Below are 20,798 nucleotides of genomic sequence, written 5' to 3' on the forward strand. Positions count from 1 at the left end.
TAGGTGTAAGATTAATCCAACCACATGCCAAAGTGGAACGCGCAGATTTGATTATTCTTCTAATTTACCTATACGTAAATTGACATTAAAATGATGTTTTTAACGAGCTCTAATCATTGATCAACAAAGACAAAAAGCTTATGTATGATCGAGCCTGGACACCATGCCGGACTGCTACACACAAGTCTCGAACTTCCTTTGGGGCTAACTCAATCAGTTGGAATTGTCCATATTATTAATATTTGTTACATACATAAAGATATTTTAAGAATATTTTCATATATCTTTAAAAACTTTACTCACGTATCTTGATAGTATGTCAAATCTCCAGTAACCTCAGGAAATAATAATAATAATAACATAAAACGAAGTATTCGAAGATCATTAGCGGACAGGAAATTGCAGATTACGGGTGAAAATCAGGTAAACGTCGATTTCAATTGAACGGTACAGTCACGTTGCGGTTGTGTCATCAATGGGCCGTAATTCTATAGAATTCCTGGTAACCCTAGATGCTATAGGGTAATGAGAGGTTGTACATACAAGAGATGTTGATGAGTTTGTTTATTTCATTATTAAATATATTTTTGAAAACATACATTTTTACCAAATGTACCTAAACTACATACGTACGTACTACTTTGTCAGCGAAGTAGGACATGCAGTCAGAAAAATTCAAATATACTGGTATATGTGCCAGTTTTTATTCCATCTCTCCGAAGAATTAAAAAAAAATAATTTAGAAACGGCAATAGTTTTTGGAGCAGCCCTAAGATTTCAAAAATCTTCATATGTTAATTCAGAAAATGAATATAAAATGTATATTTAAAAACATGGAATAGCTTTGTTAGTTATGTACTAATTAAATATGTTATCAGTATCTAGTTGCTTTTTTGCGTTTCCTTTAACTTCCGTTATCCATGTCCTTATGTGACCATATTTATTTATGTCATAAAAATAAAGGCAATTCAATACTCTAAAGATTCCTTTTTTACAAAAGTATAGAGACAAACCGGGAGGATCTGTTTTAGATTACATGGGCTTCTAACGTTTATAAGTTAGATGACGGATATGTAACATGTCGGTCATAATTAAATTATATGACCTCATAATATACATATACGCCTCCACATATCTTGTAAATATTATTAATATGTACAAAACTCAGTGAACGGCAATTAGTATTATTTATATAGGTAAAATCTGTGCTACTGATAACAATTTATCGGTCGTTATAAATGTAGGTAAGTAAAGTCTATATCTAATAATATTAATCGTATTATCCCCACTAGTTTTACACCAACAATACCGAGTTTGATGTTGCTAACTTAGGATTCATTTTTGAAAGTGACTAATATACATAAATATTTATATATTTACGTTTTGATGACGGTGTCCATACTTGGCAAATGTGATAATTTTATAATTCATACTGAAATTATGAAGATAAAAGATTTGTATTATTGTTTGTAATGAATGAACTTTAAAACTAATTTTGATGAAATTTGGCTCAGAGACAAATGAAACCTTAGACATAAGACTTTCTTATGGTTTTACCCGAGCGAGGCCAGGACGGGATGCTAATTATTATAAAGGTAGTCGTAAGTGAGAGGTGAGAAATAAATACATTTGAACATTGTTTTAGTTGTTTATTCACAAGATATAATATTTCAGTATATTTATAGTAAAATTCGGTATCAGTGCCCACTGATCACACATAAAAGGATAGATTTGATAATTGGGCAGTGATCTTTGATATGACCGCAATACGTGGTACCTTATAGATGAATACTTAGTTAATACTTATCTCTTGTAAAAAAAAGTATAACCAATAAAAAAGTAAAATAAATAACTCCTACCTAAACGTTAAAAATAAATGTAAAACTAAATTATTATTATAAATATTTTAAATAAAAAATCATACAACATAGGTTACTTTGCATAATGTACATACAAATCTGTTTTCTAAGTTTTATAATTCGTTATTTTCGCTTTCCGATGTTTACAATCCTTTTTAAAAATACGTTATTAGTTATTATATCCATGTATTAGTATAACAACGGTGGGTTGCCGCCATACAGTATCTATAATATTTCCTTTACTTCACTTTACATGTTCGCGGACGCACACCAGTCAGTTAATGATGTACTGTGACGATTTATTAATTAACACTCTTTTGTGTCTTGTCGAGCTTCTGTGAACGTTCAACCAAAATTTTCACAACCTTTGAGATTGGGAAAATGGTCCGGGATAAAAGAATGTCGATAGATATATATTACCTATGCTTCACAGTAAATATGGTTTACCATATTTAAAAACAGTCCCGAAATTGTAGATTTTATTTGTAGACAAACAGCCTAACGGCCTTTTTCACCACTTTCTGAAAATATACAAATTTGTAATCTAACAGATAAACTAACCTAAGCCAGTTTCCAATACTTGTGAACCACAATTTTTAGCACTTTCTATTATATATGATATTTATAGACTATCAGATACTTTATCAGCTTTAACGGTGAAACAGGCCTTAAGAATAATCTAAGGAAATGTATGGTGTACCTAAACTACTATTGTTTGCAAATCCCCTAAGCCAGGGTTTGGAATAATAGCATTTCTATAATAAGCCTCGCATTTTCCATTTTCCCTTCCATTTCTTCGCATTTTCCCTTTTAATGATGCCGACCGTGCGTGGAGACGAAACGTAGGAAGGCGGAACCTGGGCTCCACTCAGATGAGAAAGAGAGGGAGATGAAACACACGTTTACTTCTTGGGGTCCCTGTAGACGCCCATGAAGAGCACGGAGGCGGTGGGGCGCTGGTAGACGAGGTAAACGAAGGGGAAGTTAGCCACAAAGCGGCTCGGCTCCAGCGGCCGCGACGACCGGAACCCGAAGATGGCCGTGGCGGCCGCCGCCACCGTGCCTGCACGATACAATTATTATTATACAATTGTAGTCAACTTAACAACCAAGTATTCCTTGTAATTTGAGATGTTGAGTGAAGTCCGTGGTGAATCTGTATTACAGGTTTCTTTTGGAACTTATTTCTGACACTACTTTCTCACAATAACTACACACATGAATTTATACCAATCGGGCTAATATATAGTAGTTTTTATAGAAGAAACCTAACACTGGTTAACAGTTTTATTTCACCAGTGTGTATGCGACTACTTGCCACTATACGTTGGTTATTAGTCGAAAAAGTCATGCCCTTAGGCGAACTGAATAAAATCTGACACCAATTTTATCAATAATACACTCAAAAAAAATATATTTATTATTTCATTATTTTATGGTCAAGTCGGTCTATTACAAAATAAACTCATTTACCTTCTTCGTCCAATTGTATTTTGGCTTGATGCACCGCGTCATCAAACAGCACGCCCTGAGATTCAGTGAGAGTGCTGAAGTCGGCTGTGGCATTGAACAGGTCGCCCACTCCGAGGGTCTCCAATACCTGAAAATAATCGATTGAATATAGGTAGTTTATAAAATTATAATTATACAATTATCTGTTATAACCTGTTCTTAAGAACAACAAGCGGCCCGTCGCAGCAATGCTCGGACAAACATAATAAATTATAAACTTAATCCTTTCTCAGGAATTACACTATCTATTAGTGAAAACCGTATGAAAATCCGTGCAGTAGCTTTTGAGTTAATTGCGAGTTGACAGACAGACGCGGCAAAGGATATTGTTTTATAATATGTAAGGATAACAAATCGTGATTACCTCTCTGAGCGGCAGTCTCCTCTCGATGGTGAACTTGGGGATCTCCACGATGACCTCGCGGCCCATGTAGCCCTCCTCCACCACCGCCGACAGCCGCTCAGGCGTCAGGTTGGCGATGATGTTCGTCACTCCTGGAATTACATCATTTTCGACAGTTCAATATAAAGTTACCTAAATAAATGTATCTTTTACATTGCAAAATAAGATTAGTTTTTGAATTTGAATTTACATAACATTAATAGACTAGGTTTATTCGTCATTACTGTCATGCAAGGTACTGGCTGTGCCCATCATATCAGACCTAGTCAACATTGTATTTTTTTTATTTTCTAGTATGTTATTCCTAACACTGGTGTCAAATAATACCTCATTAAAGTAGTCTAAAGACATCTAATATTTTACATGAGAAAATGTATTTATTTGTCGACTACATAAAAATATTTCAAACTTCCACATTTTACATTATTGTTCTAAAGTCTAGAAATTTCACGAGTTGCTAAAATGAAGGTAACTATAAGAATGTACTCACCTTCCTTCATGGAGTAAGGAGGCAGCAAAATGTACATACTGATGTCATTGCCCTTGTACGGAAGCTCCAATATTTGTGCGCCGAGCTCATCATTTACCGCTAAAAAGTAAATGTAATACTTACAATTATAAACTTGATTAAAGATACGATGTACTAAAAGATAAAAGAAAGATAATAATGCATTTTGCGTCTACCTTACGAACCGGTGCAAATGCGCCGGTCAAACAGTTGTTTATCTATCGTGTCTCGATTTTGCGCGAGCGACGGTTTACAAAACGACAAAACTCGCATTCTGTTTACTCAAAAACTATTTAAAAAGTCAAAACCATCACGACATGTGAGGTAAACTTTACTTGGCTCTATAGTTGCTTTGTTTATTATTTTAAAATATGTCAACGTACAATAGTGGAAAGTGCCCTTCTGTTTCATGAAAGGTACCAATGTCTGGCGCGTCTCAGAAACAAAGAAGGCCTCTTTTCTGGTCCTTTCTGCGGGGAACTTGGATGCCCAGACTCCCTTGAAGTAAGCGGCGTTGGCTAACACGAGTTTGGTGGCTTCCGAGACTGCGTCGTCAGGCAACAGGTTCTTGATGTTGTTCTTCGTGACGCGAGCCACCCAGTCGTTGATGTATTGGCGAGATTCTTCAGGGTTTTCATGGAAGTTCTGTGAAAATGAAACACAAATATTAATACGAGCTTTTATTTAGGTTCAGGTACAATAATGTCTAGTTAAAATGATTGTTCAGAGAAACAGGAAGAGGGATGGCGATGTTTATAAATATCTGTAATAAAATACTGATTGATCTAAGAAAAATAAAATAATATAGAAAATGAATAACGGGAAAGACCTAAATAAAACATAACGTCTGTATAAAGAATTCCCAGAAGACGTAAAGTAGGTGAACTCGTGTGACGTCACGAGGCTTTAGGTCGTCGAGCCGGTTTACAGCGTGTTGTCCCAGAATAACTTGGTCCAGTTTCTTACATGTTCTATATAATTTAGGTACATTAAATTTATTGAATGTTATTATCAACAAACGGGTTATCGTGTGAGACGCCCCTGGCGTTACAGGCGTTTATGGGCTGTGGTGACCACTTACCATTAGATGGGTGCATGTCAGTTAGCCTGCTTGGTATTAAAAAAAAGTCCGTACCAGCGTCTGCAGCTCCTCGGCGAGGCTGTCGAGCAGACACTGGCGCACGGGCAGCGCGTCGTCCACGAACAGCTTGTTGGCGCTCGAGAACTCGTAGCTGTCGCTGTTATTGTTCACCAGCCGCGACCTCTTGTCCACCTTGTACGCTGTCATCAAGTTGATTTTATCCTGAAATTAAATAATAAGAATTTTATTAGTGCCAGTGCTATTTACCTCTTACTTGTTTCAAATTGTATCTGCCGTTTCGCTAGCATGCAAAATTTTCTTTAGATTATAGATACTTTTTCAGAATATTTACAAGTTTGGCGCCTTAAATTATAAATAAATAATTTTCGCATTTTTAGCTTAACTTGTTTTTTGCATACATAACATGCTTTCGATTATTATTAGTAGTAATTGAAGGCTATATGCATTGCTATAAATAAAACCCTATTTTACCGGGATTCAGACTAAGGCAAAGCACTTATTTAGAAATTATGCCTTCACAGATACTATTTTACGTCAAATTCTAAGATAAATAATATTTATCAATTCTAAAACTAACTAAGTATATTGTCTGAAGATTGCAATTTCAATTGTTATAAGAAAGCATCGATTCTTCATAAAAAACAATATGGTCCTTATTCCAACAGGTATCTTGTATTTGTCAATACCGCAAATTATACCGCGCTCAATAAAGATTTACGTATGAAGAAAACTTACCAATTTGTCATCAATCTGCAATGACTTCTTAAGTGCTTGTTCTGTATTTCCTCCAGTAGCAAAATATGCTAATAGTAAAGAGTGATATACAGAGAAGGGCGAGAAGAAGATGTTGTCATTGGGAACTGCTTTATTAATTGCATTGAAAAGGTTTAGAGTGAACTCGAGCTGGCCACGGTACAGCATAGTCTTGGCATCGGGATCCAACTTCTTTGAAGAATCATCTTTGTAAAAACATTGACAGTGTACTGTCGTTGCAATTATCAGAACCGCAGCTGCTAACTTCAGCATATTGTATCTGTAACATTACAAACAAAATTATGTATACAACCTTGCACGCATTGAAATTGCAACATTAACGGACAATTCACAACAAGGACGTCATTGAATGGAAATACCGGGATTTTAGCGGAAATCATTTATTTATTAAAATTACTTATTTGCTAAGTATATAGTAGATTTAGTAAAATATCAAATAAAATGTAGAACCTTCAAAATACCCATACACAAAAATATTCAGTCTGCCTAGGTTTTTTTTTTGACAAATATCTAAATAGGCTCCTATAACGAAGTAAATGTTTAAATGAATCCTGGAAATTGCGAAGGAGAACGCCTAACCTAACTATGAACATTTGGTTTAACGAGCTGAGTAGAATCGAGATTTTGCGAGATAATATTAGGTAGTCATCATTTTCACCGACGCTTTCACTGTCTGAAAGCTGGCACTGGCCTCAAAAACCAGTCGCTGATTCACGAAAGTCGGTATGGTTCTTAGATTAACCACCTATTGTGGATATGACCATGGTGTGACCGAGTGACCTAATTTGAAAACAAACGACCGGTCGAATTAGTAAAATTGGATGCGTGACCTTTTTGTGCGACATTTTATAACAAATGTAATTTTACATACTTAACTCTCTGCAGAATATTGCAGAGAGTTAAGTATGTATAATTACATATCGCCTATAAAAATGTAATTTTTAGCATTTGTAACGATTTTCCGATTGGTTGAAATATTTTTTTTATCCGATTTGCAAGTCACGCATTTGTAGGTACATATTTAGATTTCGATCAACAATAAAACCACTCTGAATCAAACAAGTAGGCTACAAACAACGATCACTCATGATTATCTCCAGTAGACTGAGTGCCCAGTCGTGAATAACTAACTGGACTTTGCTGACCTCGACAGAGCGAAAAAAAATCAGACCAAAAAGCTCAGGCGAGTAGACCCAGTCACGGGCTAGTAACTAGATAACTATATCGTTACCCCGATCGCTCCCGACTTAAACCTCCCATTACCTTGGCAGGATTTTTGGATTTGAAAGCATGGTCATTTAAGAAAGATTGTTATCAAAATTGAGTCTGGCCCAGTAGATAATTTCAGACTAAAATAAACTTCCTGACATAGTTTTGGATACTGAAAAACATCTTGAAAATTGAATTATAATATGGAATAGATAAGACGCAGGTCGCTTTAACAGTACTAGCAAATATGTCACTAATAATTAAAATTAATTAAAGAACCGTATGTAAATTCGTTTGTCATATAAAATTACCGTCTCGACTCGAGATATCGCTTCGTGACCCTGATTCAACATCTGACATCTTGGAAACCCCCAATTGATTGTGCGACTTCAATGTAACTCCTGACGTCAACGGTTCTCATTATTCCAGTAAACCCCGGAGGAAAACGGGCAATAAATAGAGGTGTGTCTTCTTTTTATATTTCCCGAATATGTGTCAACAAACACTTTTACCTATTTTATATTTCTACTTATCAATAATAATTTTATCTAATGAATTTTGGTGAACAGTGTAAATTTTTATCGACAATTTAAACAATGCTCACAATAACAATGTTATTTAAATAAAATACATACTTAGGTAAGTACTAAAAATGCACGTAACTGAATAAGTAGAGATTAGACTTAACATTGCTAACTGTGGTTTAATTTTCATGTGAAATATTCAAATATTGTTAAAATATTTATATATATATTGATATATATATATATATATATATATATATATATATATATATTTGGTCTATTTAATGTAATTCATTACTTATATTTTATTACTCCGGTACATGACTGGCTGTTGCCATGAATAAATATAATATAATAAAAAAGCCCACTTCGTCAAAGGGAATATCTCCCACTCCATACTAGTAGACTAGAGGATCATATACCACACGGATTTCCCTCCGAAACAGAGGCTTTGACCGGCGAAAGTCAACACACGTCATCGCAGTTTCATCATTACACAACAGCCTGTTCGTAACTGTGTCGTATGAATCAGTTCACCCAACGCAGAAACAGAATCCTTTGATCTCTTAGCAAGTTTTAAATTTAATTATTATTAAGATAAACTAACAGCGTTATTTCTAAATCATATACCAAGGCCTAATTTTGAATACTATGTAATAGGAATACGAAAGTCTGTCGCTCTATGTCTGTTTATCACGCTTTCAAGTCTAAACAACTGCTGGGCTGATTTTAATGAATTTTAAGATAGATATTATGTATGTACTGCTTCGAGTTTACACACAGTCTACCGCGGATAAAGCTGCGGACAAAACTAGTACTTAATTAAATAAATATTAATTATAAACATATTTTTAAGTTTTATTTTATGACCGTAATAGGTACCCAACCCTTGTCATACGTAAAACCCAATAAAATTTATGTCAATATCAATACATCGAGTATACCTAATATAATCATTCAATGTTTTTACTAATGAATGCTAATGCTAGCAGACTAGAGTTGGCACAGTGTGGCACTGTATTGTATTGCATTTGGGATTTCCAGAGGCATTCAATGAATTGGCTCTCATCTCACCCGACGACCTCAACCGGATGGCGTGCGTATGTTGTCATTGTGATGATCTGGTCTGATTTTAAAAATAAGCAAGTAATCAATTTACAACAATCTTTTATATTCATATATACCTTCAGATCTTTCCAGTATTCGTTTATACTATATGCGAAACTAATTTTTTTGTTAACTCTCCACGTTTTATCTCCTCAATTTTCCATACATATTGTTAAGATTATACAGATATGAACATGGGTCATTCCAAAAATACTGTTCCCCTGGGAAACTAAAGTGGACGTAGCCGCGACTATTACATATTTTTTAAGAAGTTGAAAATAATTTATTATTGATCCCATGTAATTGTTTAATACCTAAGTGATGTAGAGAAAACTCAAGTAAAAAATGCAAAGATTTTTTGACACAATCCATATAATTAAAAAATTCTAAGACGGTAACGAAGTAACGGGATTAAATTTAATTTTGTTTTGCCTCAAGGTGGGCAAGTATTTCATTTCTTCGAAGAATCGAACCGAGGTCACACACATTTTGTGGGAAAACAATACTGAAGCCGAATTTATGTAATTGTAACCTTTATTCCGTTCCTGTAAAGTACACTACACTGCAGCACAGACACACCAGAAGAAATGAAAACATGAAACGTTTGCGTAATACCCTCCTCGGTGGAACTTCACGTTGTCAGAATATAAATGAACTTCATCCATTTCAAACATCTGCACGCTTAAGTAGTTATTTAAAAATACTTATGTACTATTATTGTTTAATTTATATTAAGTACGATTATTTATATATATATATATGTATATATAAAGTTTCTTATTCATAATAGCAACCGACTTTTCATCATATCAGCTCGCATTTATTTAAATTATGGTTGTGTATGCTACTGTGTATACGTAGGTACCTACTTATATCAATAACCAGTGTTATTTTGACGTTCTGTATCAACTAAGCTGCATTGCGTGTGACAAATATGACAATACAAAATTTCTATGTGTAGGTACATACTTTTTCTCACACTTGAGTTTCTAGTAACAACAATGTTAACACTTTTTTGGTGATGTTTCTCACCTGGCTACGGTTAATAGACATTTAATTCAATGTTAACTAATACAGCCTGTCTAGTACGTAAACAGTTGTTATAAACTATTATGATTTACCTCTACAATACCAGTGTTGCTTATTCACCGACAGATCTCAATATTGACCCAGACCATTTAATCATTGAGATTATTTTCTTAGTAAAAAAATGAACATACTAACCCGCTGATTTTTTGCTGTGATAGTTATAGCAAACATATAATAAGCAACTGTGCTACAAAATGTATTTTTTCACATGTCACGTATAAATCAATGGTTTAACATGTGTGTTTATGTTCCATTTGTGTTGCGAAAATTCGTCATACTAAATTAGAAAGCGTGTAGCTGGAGACCGGTCATCGACGACGATTTGTTGTTGTTGTGTTAGTCAGTTGATCAATGCAAGTCAATTCAATGCATACACGGCACTCGGCTACATAATTAACTGTATGTTATGAAATCTAATGACATAACGGACCAAATTATATTAGAGAGCTCTTTTGTAGTCAGTCCACAGCCGGATCACAGCTTATGGCCTCAATAGATCGTGTAATATAAGTACATTTTTATCAATCTATATCATCATTACTACATAGGTACCTACTTATACTTAGCACATTAACACACTGCAGTTGCACCAGTTATCTACTTATAATATCTAAAAGCGAGCTATTATAGACTTATTTGTATATCTATGAGAGAAAAACTGGTAAAAGTACATGTTTTAACAAAATAAACAATGCATGAGGGAATCATACAAAAAACTCACCAGTAACGCAGCGTTTTTTAATAACACGGTCGAAAATAGATGTTTTCGATTATCAGGATCCACTTAATATAAAACAATATTTAAAATACGTAAAAAAAGGCTAGCAAAAGCGAAAGGTAACGTTGCGTCGTATCGAACTCCGAAGTCAGACTAACTCGGCGAGAGAAGCACGGCATCCTCTTTTATGTAAGTAGCAAACTGGTATGCGTGTGCGCAGCGCATGGACGTCAACAGCAACGGGCCTGCAGGTAAATCCAAAAAGGATCACACCTTTTATTTATTCACCCACACAACACAAAAGCGTGTTACTGAGATAATATCTTCAGTAATTAATAATAGCAACGATGACCGTTATGCGCAGTGTTGGTCACATAACTGTCCGTATTAAATTAATTTAGACAAGTACCTTATGATTAACCTTTCTGTAATAGACGATGCTATTTTTATCGATAAAATTAATGATCTTGGTAGTTTAGAAACTTAGGCAGAAATTCCTTACGTTAGTTCGTCTCTGCGTCCTTGCCTGACTTGAATATAGGCGTATGTCGGTCCATATGATGTCCATATGATATTTTTTTCTGTTCTTACATAAAAAAGGGACTTTGCGTCTATCTGTATGAACGCAATAAACTTAAACACTACCGGACTAATGTGTGATTCCTGAGGAAGATATGCTAGTTTCTAGGTCTATAATTTATTACGGTTTTACGCGAGCGAAGTTGGGTCGAGCCGCTAGTTCTCTATATAGAAAAAATGTATGAAAAATAGTATCATGGCCTAGCTGTCAGTAGGTGGTAGGATGGAGGTCGGACTTTGCGCTTGATTTTACATAGTGATTGGATAACAATAGAATACAGACAAATGAACCAAAATGTCAGAGAAACACCGCAGACTTTCTCCACTGACAATGCTCCACTTTATTATAGAGCTTCATTTAATATCTTTGTTATAAAATTCACAAATTAATTCCACTCTCAATTCAGTTTTTTAATCTGTCTTCTCGTCTATTCTCATTTATTGAAGCCAGGACTTTTTTGGCCATAAGGAATCGGTTTCGTTTCAGTAGGTACATTTTCTCCTTCACTTCACCTACACAGCTGGCATATTTTGGTTTTGGGCCATTAGCCAGGACCAGGTAGAAGCGGCATAACCAGACATTTGTTCCCTAATTACGTAGGGAACAAACAAGTGTCTGGTTATGCCGCCAACACCAAATCAGAGTTTCAATCCGATTTGGCGTGGTAAGCTTCCGCGAATGGGGAAGTTCCTCATATCTAAGGTTTTAGATATGTAGGTAAACTTTTAGTAAACTTTAATAACTACGCCATGTCAACATGTCCTCATAAAAATATTTTTAATACACCGTGATATACAAATATTTTTTTTACCGACTGAGTTAGACTAGCGGGTGATTAGACCTATGATTATGGTCATTATTCCACATAATTTTCTAAAGTACGCCAGTATCACGATTGGGCACCCATTATCCATGCAGGCTCCGACGGAAATATGAGGTACTTAACTGCTGATAACACTTGACTCAACTTCTAACACTTCTGCAAAAATCTAGCTGCAGTTAGTGAACTTTATGGCAAATTATTTACAAATTGCTTTCAATATATTGTTGTTAATAAATAATCTAGGTATAGTCCCTGATCATGAAAATATGAACACCATACGCCATGATTGGGTAAAACCCAAGGTTCCAATATTTTTCAAACATACGAACAAACCAGTCAATTCGCCTTATCACTCACGGGTTTTCCCAAGTTTTATTATGTATACAAATAAATACACATACATATATCACGAACAATTCAAAATCAATTTAAAAGCGCGATTCGTACTCATTTTTATCACATTGGTTAAAGGTCCCTTCCCTCACATTTTCACCCGCCCCAATTCAGAGCATAATCTGGCAATTCTCATTTACACGCAACTTAGCTATTTTCTCGACTTTCTTTTTTCAAAACTTTAGACTAATATCCCATGTATGTAATGTGTTCTGTGCCCATGCACAATTATTTTTTATAAGTTTATTAGCGTTTCTCGAAGTTGCAGTACTTAGTAAAATATTTGATAATAGTTTTAATTTTAGCCAGTAGATTGGTGGCGTAGCAGACGTCTCCTCCGAGCCATGTAAAACCATAATCTCTCTCTTAACCTGAAGCTTATTATAGCTAGCCATTCGTATAAAAACTGTTGGGTAAATCAATGCTTAGTTGACACACTCCATTGGCACACTCCATATAGTTTCCAATAATATCTCTTGTCACGAATGCGCTCAAGCATGGTGACATATGACTCGCCCATACCACGGAACTGCTTTCTAGCTGGCTCCTCACCAGTGCACCTTGCAGTGTACACTATTGGTACAATGCCTTGACTGTGGCAATATGTCTTGTGTGTCTTAGCATAAAGCTCATATTTCTGTAACCCTTTTGCTTTGGATGTGGTGGTAACCCTTTAGATATTCTTTGGTTATATAATATATTCATATTCAGAAAGTTAATTATCGTTACTCCAACGAATGACTCTTCAATATATTCCTGCAATGGAAAGTTTCTTTATTATGTGTTTCCTTTCTTCAATTCTTTCTAAATCGATATCATCAAGTAAAATACGAAGGTTAGGAAAAATCCTTGTTTTCCTCGTTATGGAATGTCAGAAGAAAATTATCTCCTATGACTTTAGATAATAGGAATTAAATAAAAAATAAATATTATTTCGTTTAAAACAATTTATTGTGTAAAATGTCAAACATTATAAAACAATAAAAACTTGTTATGCCGAAGATACTAAATGAACTATTTCATTATTATAACATTTATTTATTATGCTGTGTGTATAATATGAATAAGGCACATATACAACCTTATCTAAAAGTTAAAGTATGTAGATAATACAAATAGAAAAGTAAAGTGTACTTATAGGAATGTTCCATTGGCATTCGTGTACTATCCCTATTATGCGCAATTATATAATTACAGTCATTAATTAATTATTAATAACAGTTCAGCTTGGCAGCTTACTTTGGTAGCTTGCTCACTTCAAACATGTAAGCGGCGAAGAGTTTTATCTGCAAACAAAACAAAATTAATGAAAAGTATTATTTCGGTTCAATTTCTTTTCCTTCTAATCTACTATTTTGTAGACATAATAGTCTGTCAGTTTGCGATAAACTCATAAACTCCGGCGGGTGAATTGCACGACTTTTTGAACGCGGCGTGTAGCGTTTCATTATGTCGCACATTTTTTGTTAATAAAGAATATATTTTTTAAAATTAAACATTTATAACATTAACATTGTACCACTACTTTACTTATTTATAAAATAGGTTAATTAAATTGATCACTGTGTATGGTACAATTTAATAAACACTAATGACTGCCCACGGCGGCGTTCAAAATGCTCGTGAAATTCACCCCCGCACGGATTTTCATGCAGTTTTCACAAATAGATAATGTGATTCCAGAGGAAGGTTTACGTTATATTTTATTACGTTTTAACCTGAGTGAATGAATACTCTCTAGCCACCTTTAAGAAAATGAATCCTGCAATGTAGTTACGCACGATAATCTTCTGATTTTGGGAGTTCACCAATAGACTTACAATAACGGCCGCTAGATGACGGTAGTCGACAAACCCTGGCAACCATATTGTCCATCTATTCACTACTATCATAAATGCGAAAATAAGTTTGTTTGTTTGTTACCTCTTCACGCTTTATCTACCCAATCAGTTTACAAGTACCTCCGTACTTAGGACATAGGGTACCTTTTATTCCGGAAAAATAACTAGTCCCGTGACTGTATAAAAAGAAAGCTGACCCCCTCGATGTAGTTGCGCACGTTGAGCTTCTCGTTCTGCGAGTGCGCCATGTCGTCGCCGGCGCCCATGGGCAGCAGCAGCACGTTGCGGCCGCTGGCCTGCTGCAGCGTGATGGTCACCGGGATGGAGCCGCCCTCGCGCGACATGTCGGGCTCCGTCTGCAACCAACGTGCCCTGTACGGTGCGGCTGTATGTGCCCTTTGCACTCTTATCCAACTCTTCTTCACACTATCCGCGCAACTGTTCGCCAAACTTTGGAAGATTTGGTATATATTGCTATAAATAAAAATACACATACAAACTACGCAATGTGCATGCATTCGCGTCGGCTTCTGTCTGCGTTCGATAATATTACGGAGCTGGCATTGGGATCAGTATATCCGAACCTAGAGGACTACAGACACTTTGCTACATATCTTTCAAAATTTCCCTTGCAGGTGAGTAAGGCAAAAAGAAAACGCAAGGTTTGACGTGCTTCCGGTGATTGGAGATCAAGGGGAGCCAGCAACGCCAGCGACCAACAATTTAAAGCGTCATCTATTCATTTTTTCGAATTAATTCATGTGTTTACCCCGAAAATCAGCCTTATTTGAAAAAAATATTTTATTTACTCTGCAAGTCTGTGTTTTAGGATTACACCATCTTACCAAATTTAACCTAATTTAGTCCAATAGATTCGGAGCAAATTGACTGGGACAGACTGACGGACAGACAGACACACGAATGACCCTATAAGTGTTCCGTTTTTTCATTTTTTTATACGGTACCCTAAAAATAACGATGGAGCCAGTGGTGCATCTTTAAAAGTGCAAGTTACTTGGAAGATCATCTTGACGGCCCTGGCGGCCGCCTGGTAGTGCGGGTGGTCGGGGTTCTCCGTCCACGCGCGCCCGCTCTGCGCCGAGATGCGCATCTTGTTCGGCGACCCGCGCTCTGCCCACTGGAAATGGGGTTATAACTAATTATATGTGTTTTTCTTTTTTCATTTCGCTAATTCACCATAAATAAATAAGCCACATCTATTGTCTTTTTATCTGTTACATCCTAACTGTTGGTTGCCTGTCTTCTTCTTCTTTGTGTCGAAACTCGCCATCGATTGCAGGTGCTGCACCATGGCCAAAGGAATTTCTTTAACTATAGGGCCGCCATTATATATAGTTTATTACTATTATTACTAGCTAGCAGATGGCCTCTTGTAAGCTGTCAGCTAAATCTTCACAATTAAGCGGCCGCGCCACCGCCCGTGGCGGGCACACGAGGTTGAGAAAAAGAAAAATCTTTCGCTATCGTCTCCGTCTGCTCACATACTACCGGACAGATATTTGTAAGGTTTTTACCAATATGTAGTGTAATTCCGGAAGAAGGCTTAGGTGTATAATTTATTATAGTTTTACCCGAGCGAAGCAGGGACGAAGTGCTTGTTTAAAATAATAGTAATATATACTTATCAATATCATATCAATTTTGTATTAGACAACAAATAAAGCATTACTATTTTGGTACCTCTCAAATGCGATCGTGTCCAATTACCAGATAGCAGCTAATCATGTCAATTGAGACCTTGAGATATTAGTATGACAAATTTGGACAGGCTATATCTTGTTTCAGTTAGATTTCAGTTTTGTAATTATCGTGACGTCGTAACTAACCTTTTTATTAATGTAGTCAAACACTAGTTTCTCAACTTCTTCGGGTTCCTGGTTTGGCACCAAACGAATTGAAAATTTTCCAATCACTTTTCCTGGAATTACAGTTTTCGCTCCCGGTTGGAACGCAGCGCCTGAAAGTTAAGTTTTTATATACATGACGAAACAGACCAGGATTTTTTATTATTTTGTATAAAAATAAATATTCACTATACAATTACACTTAATGAAAGGGATGGATTTTGTTCATTAAAGCAACTTTAGCAAAGTCAACTAGTCGTTTGAAAACTATTTTACTATTATTCATTGCACCAAGTGAGAAAATTATAGGCATAAATTATGAACCTTCAATGCCATGTAGCGACAAGCTTGGGTATCTCCATCGATGCATCAGTATCTGTTCTTTGTCGCCATTGTGAGCCAACTTGGGAGCTGCTATAGATCGCCTGAAAATATACAAATGTTTACATCCTAAAATACGGCCATAAAGTCCACAATTCTACGGCCAGGAAACAGATTTTGACATCTGTTATTAACATGATGATAACAGGTATTTTTAAAGTCAATATCATGATTCTTCAAGATAAACTTGGTACTTGACTTATTAACGACAGCTGCAAGGAGGAAATTACTAAAATAAACTAATCAAACATGAGTTCTTCATCTTGCAAACAGATACAGTATCACGTTCGAATATTTGACGGGGTAGACAGAGCCAAGAGTTGCGATACTCAAAGGCAAAGATTTGCAGTTATCCATCTGGCAAGCATACATATTAATGACATGTATGGTAATATTTTTTTAAATATATAATAATAAAAGGAAAAATATGTATTAAGTAACAAAATGCTATAACAAACTAAAAACGAGAAGCAAACCTGTATGCTTCAGTATCGAAGTCAATAGTGGTGTAAAGTTTCTTTTCATTCTCCATCAATGGCGCAACAGATTTGTATATATCAGTTATAAGAATCTTGCCTTCTTTGTCCACTAACTGGTCCATCAAATAAATTAAATCCGACATAGCTGTAATAAAAATAAAAAAAGCATCTAGCAATGAACATCCAAAATACATTGCACATCAATAAAAAAAACTATTTGATCGTCACATAACACTAAATAACTAATAGCTTCTTCCAAATTTAATATGTATATTTAATTAAAATTTAGTATATCAGTTCTAAACTATGAAACCTGTACCTTTTCTTAAGTAAACCTTCAGCAAACTGTGAAAACCGGATCCATAAACCTTCATTCATAAATAGTAACAAGTAACTACTTTCATTCCCTACTAAAAAAGTTTACAGATTTCGTTTTCTGTTCATAATAAGTACATACACCTCATCGAATCTTTATTCCTTCCTTGTTCTAAATTGTAATGATACAATCTGGAACAAGTTTAGGAATAAAGACAATTATATAGTACTACGACATTTGTACCTTGTATATGTACAGTGGTACAATGTCGTAGCAGTAGTTACGTGACGCGTCATAGGTATAACAAGATAAATGGATTTTGAATCAAACGGAATAAATTTGTATCAACTCTGTAACTTGTAACATTACACAATCATGACTAAGATAAAGAAAATATGTTGGCAATGAAATAATTAACTGAGTAAAGTAAGAGATAAAATGTGTAGATATCAATGTAAATACCTTCATACACTGTGCCGCCATACACTCCACTATGTAAATCCATTTTGGCACATTCTACTTCTAAGAAATAGTAGCTGATTCCCCGCAGGCCATATGTGATGCAGGGTTTTTTTGTCCCCAGCCAGTAATTGTCAGAAATACACACATAGTCCACATCATCAAAGAAACCAGCAGGCTTCAGTTTCTCCAGCAGCAGTGCATCCAGACCCTCTGAACCAGACTCCTCCATACATTCAAACACAAATTTTAAATTCACTGGTAGCTGTAAAAAAGGAGCAATTGCAAGGATTTATTATATAATACAAAGAAAATACATAACCTAATATGTGGTAGGAACCTATAACCATTATATAAAAAAGATTTATTTTTATTGCTATGAAATTGAAAGTATCCATGCAGACAGGGTTCCATTGTTTTTATGATAATAATATACTTAATATAAATCACTATTATCACCTATTGTTATCACAACTGTAAATAAAATCTTTTGATAACGCCATGCATTCTGTAGGCGTAGGATATAAAACAATAAGTTCATATTGAATGCATATTTTATTCACATAGTTTTGAGCATATTTCTTGTTTTATTTGCATTTTCATTATTCTACATGAATTTTAATATTAACAAATGGGGTATAGGGTTTCTATTATGTGTCTTTAGTCGCCTGGTACGACATCCACGGGAGGAAATTTAGTAGCACACCCCACATATTATTATAGGTATTTTATTTTACCAATAAATTTACTTATAACTAGCGGCCCGCTCGGGCCAGTTTCGCTCGGGTAAAACCATAATTTAAAAAAAGCCCATGTTACTCCTGAACTTTTGTCTGTACCTGTGCCAAATTTCATCAAAATTGGTTCAGTAGTTTTTGAGTTTATTAATTATAAACAAAAATACAAATCTATTCTCCTTATAATAATAGTATAGATTAATTGATCACTACCTCAAAAACATTGAAAACATGTAAAAAAAAGAAGAATATCAAGAAAGGAAATGGTGTGTTCCTATTCTAGCGCAGAATCATATACACCCTGAAGTATTATTATATAGGTGTGTTAGTACATTATTATTTTATTTATTGAAAAATAGACAGACAGCTTATGCAGCTGATGCATCTATATCAGGCAGCATTGAGAGTTCTATAGTCAGTTCACTTTATAAAGAAATTTCACTGATATTATTCAGTGACAACTTTCTTTTAATAGTATTATTTTGACTGATTTATCATCAGTATTTTTTATGATTTGAATTGCAAAATCTAGACAAAGTCATCAAAATAGATTCAGTCAAGAAAACTCACAATAAATCAAACAAACCTCTTCTCCAACACCTTTGAAAGCATTAATGGCATGTAGCCACCCAAGCACTGGGCCCTTGTCATCCGTAGAGCCCCGGCCAAAAAGCTTTCCATCCCGCTCAACCAATTCAAATGGTTCGGAAACCCAACCATCAGACTTCAATGCAGGCTGGACATCCAAGTGGCCATACAAACAGATTGTATTCTTATTGCGATCCTGAAAAAACATGTCCAAGAAAAATATTACATAGGTATATGTATAAAAATATATGTAAACAGTTGCAAATTCATATTAATTTATTCCACATGATTTATAAATGCACATGGCCACATGGAACATTCAGTCTCAAACTATTTGACTAATACAAAATACAAAAGTGCACAGTCAATGTCACTGCACAATGTATTTTAAAAGTACATTATTTGTATAATATTTATTGAAATATTATATAAAGTTCATTATTTCTATAATATTTATTTAAATATTTTGGAAAGATTTTTTTTAAACAGTAATCTCGTCTTTTACATACTAATGGGCACAACTTTACTCTATAAATTTAGATAGATAGTCTTAACATTTTTTTATCAATATGTCCAGCATTTCAAAGTCAGACAATATTTATATTATCAACTTTGTAAAATAAAATTACTGTCATGATAAAAATGGCTGTAGGTAATGAGTCACATTGTCTTCAATATAGGCAATGTAAACTTATGCTTATAGTTTGAGTTTGTAAATTATGTGTTATGAATCACAGGAATGAACAACAATAGTTAGTTAGTTACTTATTATTATTCTTTTTAAAATATATAACAATAATATAATAATAATATATATTTCGAAAAGTAAAGAACTAAAACCCTGATACACCTACAGTATGAGGTTTTTAATATAAAAAATATGTAAAAATCTGTCAAATTTATAGGTACATATTTTTATAATTGACAATAAAAATATGTACCTACTACATAGGTTTTAGTTCTTTACTTTTTGAATTATAAAACCTACAAAAAAATTAATATACTAACAAAAAAAAAGATGCTTACATTACCAAGTGTGCCAACTAACACAGGTGGCAGTTTAATTTCTTTTCCATCTATAGTCTGAAAACCAACATCCTTAAGCTCTGTTTTCGCCCCAATTTCCTTTAGTTTATCCCGTGCCCAATGAACCATACGGACACAGTCTTCCCTGTATTTAGGATCACATGAAACTGATGGTATCGCCACTGCTTCTTTCAGAAGATCTTTATATGATTGAGCATTCTGATCTACAAACTTGAAAAGTTTAGGCAATGTCTTCTCTGTCGCCATTATTTTGGGTAAGTCTGCGGGATTTATAGAATATTTTCGTGATAGCGAGAGTAAACAATTTACAGTAACAGACGAGACGTTGGTAACGGGCGATCTATTAACATAATGCAAATGCAAAGCTTTTATTGCTCGTAATCGAAACGAGAACGAACTCCAAGTCATTTTCAATTGACGTTTGACGTTACGTTACCTACCTTTGCTTTGTTTAATTTTTTTATATGTAATGGCTCCATCGTTC

At 34.8% G+C, this 20,798-nt stretch overlaps 2 protein-coding genes across 2 annotated transcripts; both read right to left on the reverse strand.

Moving 5' to 3' along the window:
* Positions 1-1,961: 1,961 nt before the first annotated feature.
* On the reverse strand, positions 1,962-10,965 carry LOC128670043 (serine protease inhibitor 88Ea-like). Its single transcript, XM_053745398.2, has 8 exons — positions 10,809-10,965; positions 6,120-6,417; positions 5,418-5,585; positions 4,666-4,927; positions 4,265-4,363; positions 3,736-3,866; positions 3,333-3,459; positions 1,962-2,922 (listed from the first exon to the last, which is right to left on the reverse strand). The coding sequence occupies exons 2-8, from the start codon at positions 6,408-6,410 to the stop codon at positions 2,762-2,764; spliced, it is 1,239 nt and encodes a 412-aa protein (XP_053601373.1). The 5' UTR covers positions 6,411-6,417; positions 10,809-10,965; the 3' UTR covers positions 1,962-2,761.
* A 2,564-nt stretch (positions 10,966-13,529) lies between these two features.
* Positions 13,530-20,758, reverse strand: Cndp2 (Cytosolic non-specific dipeptidase 2). Its single transcript, XM_053745877.2, has 9 exons — positions 20,294-20,758; positions 19,266-19,463; positions 17,946-18,207; positions 17,165-17,312; positions 16,632-16,732; positions 16,290-16,420; positions 15,458-15,580; positions 14,640-14,798; positions 13,530-13,887 (listed from the first exon to the last, which is right to left on the reverse strand). The coding sequence occupies exons 1-9, from the start codon at positions 20,720-20,722 to the stop codon at positions 13,837-13,839; spliced, it is 1,602 nt and encodes a 533-aa protein (XP_053601852.1). The 5' UTR covers positions 20,723-20,758; the 3' UTR covers positions 13,530-13,836.
* Between the last annotated feature and the right edge of the window lie 40 nt (positions 20,759-20,798).

Source organism: Plodia interpunctella, chromosome 5, assembly GCF_027563975.2.
Source record: "Plodia interpunctella isolate USDA-ARS_2022_Savannah chromosome 5, ilPloInte3.2, whole genome shotgun sequence".
NCBI classification, from domain to species: domain Eukaryota; kingdom Metazoa; phylum Arthropoda; class Insecta; order Lepidoptera; family Pyralidae; genus Plodia; species Plodia interpunctella.

What these genes read in the sequence shown, in the direction of transcription:
- Cndp2 (XM_053745877.2), bottom strand. Translation starts at nt 20,722, where the DNA reads ATGACTTGGAGTTCGTTCTCGTTTCGATTACGAGCAATAAAAGCTTTG. An exon ending in TTGACTACATTAATAAAAAG is followed by an intron (nt 15,581 to 16,289) that starts GTTAGTTACGAC and finishes CCCCATTTCCAG; the next exon opens with TGGGCAGAGCGCGGGTCGCC. An exon ending in CCGTCAAGATGATCTTCCAA is followed by an intron (nt 14,799 to 15,457) that starts GTAACTTGCACT and finishes CGTTGGTTGCAG; the next exon opens with ACGGAGCCCGACATGTCGCG.
- LOC128670043 (XM_053745398.2), bottom strand. Translation starts at nt 6,410, where the DNA reads ATGCTGAAGTTAGCAGCTGCGGTTCTGATAATTGCAACGACAGTACAC. An exon ending in CCGAGGAGCTGCAGACGCTG is followed by an intron (nt 4,928 to 5,417) that starts GTACGGACTTTT and finishes TCATTTTCACAG; the next exon opens with AACTTCCATGAAAACCCTGA. An exon ending in AATACAATTGGACGAAGAAG is followed by an intron (nt 2,923 to 3,332) that starts GTAAATGAGTTT and finishes TGTATCGTGCAG; the next exon opens with GCACGGTGGCGGCGGCCGCC.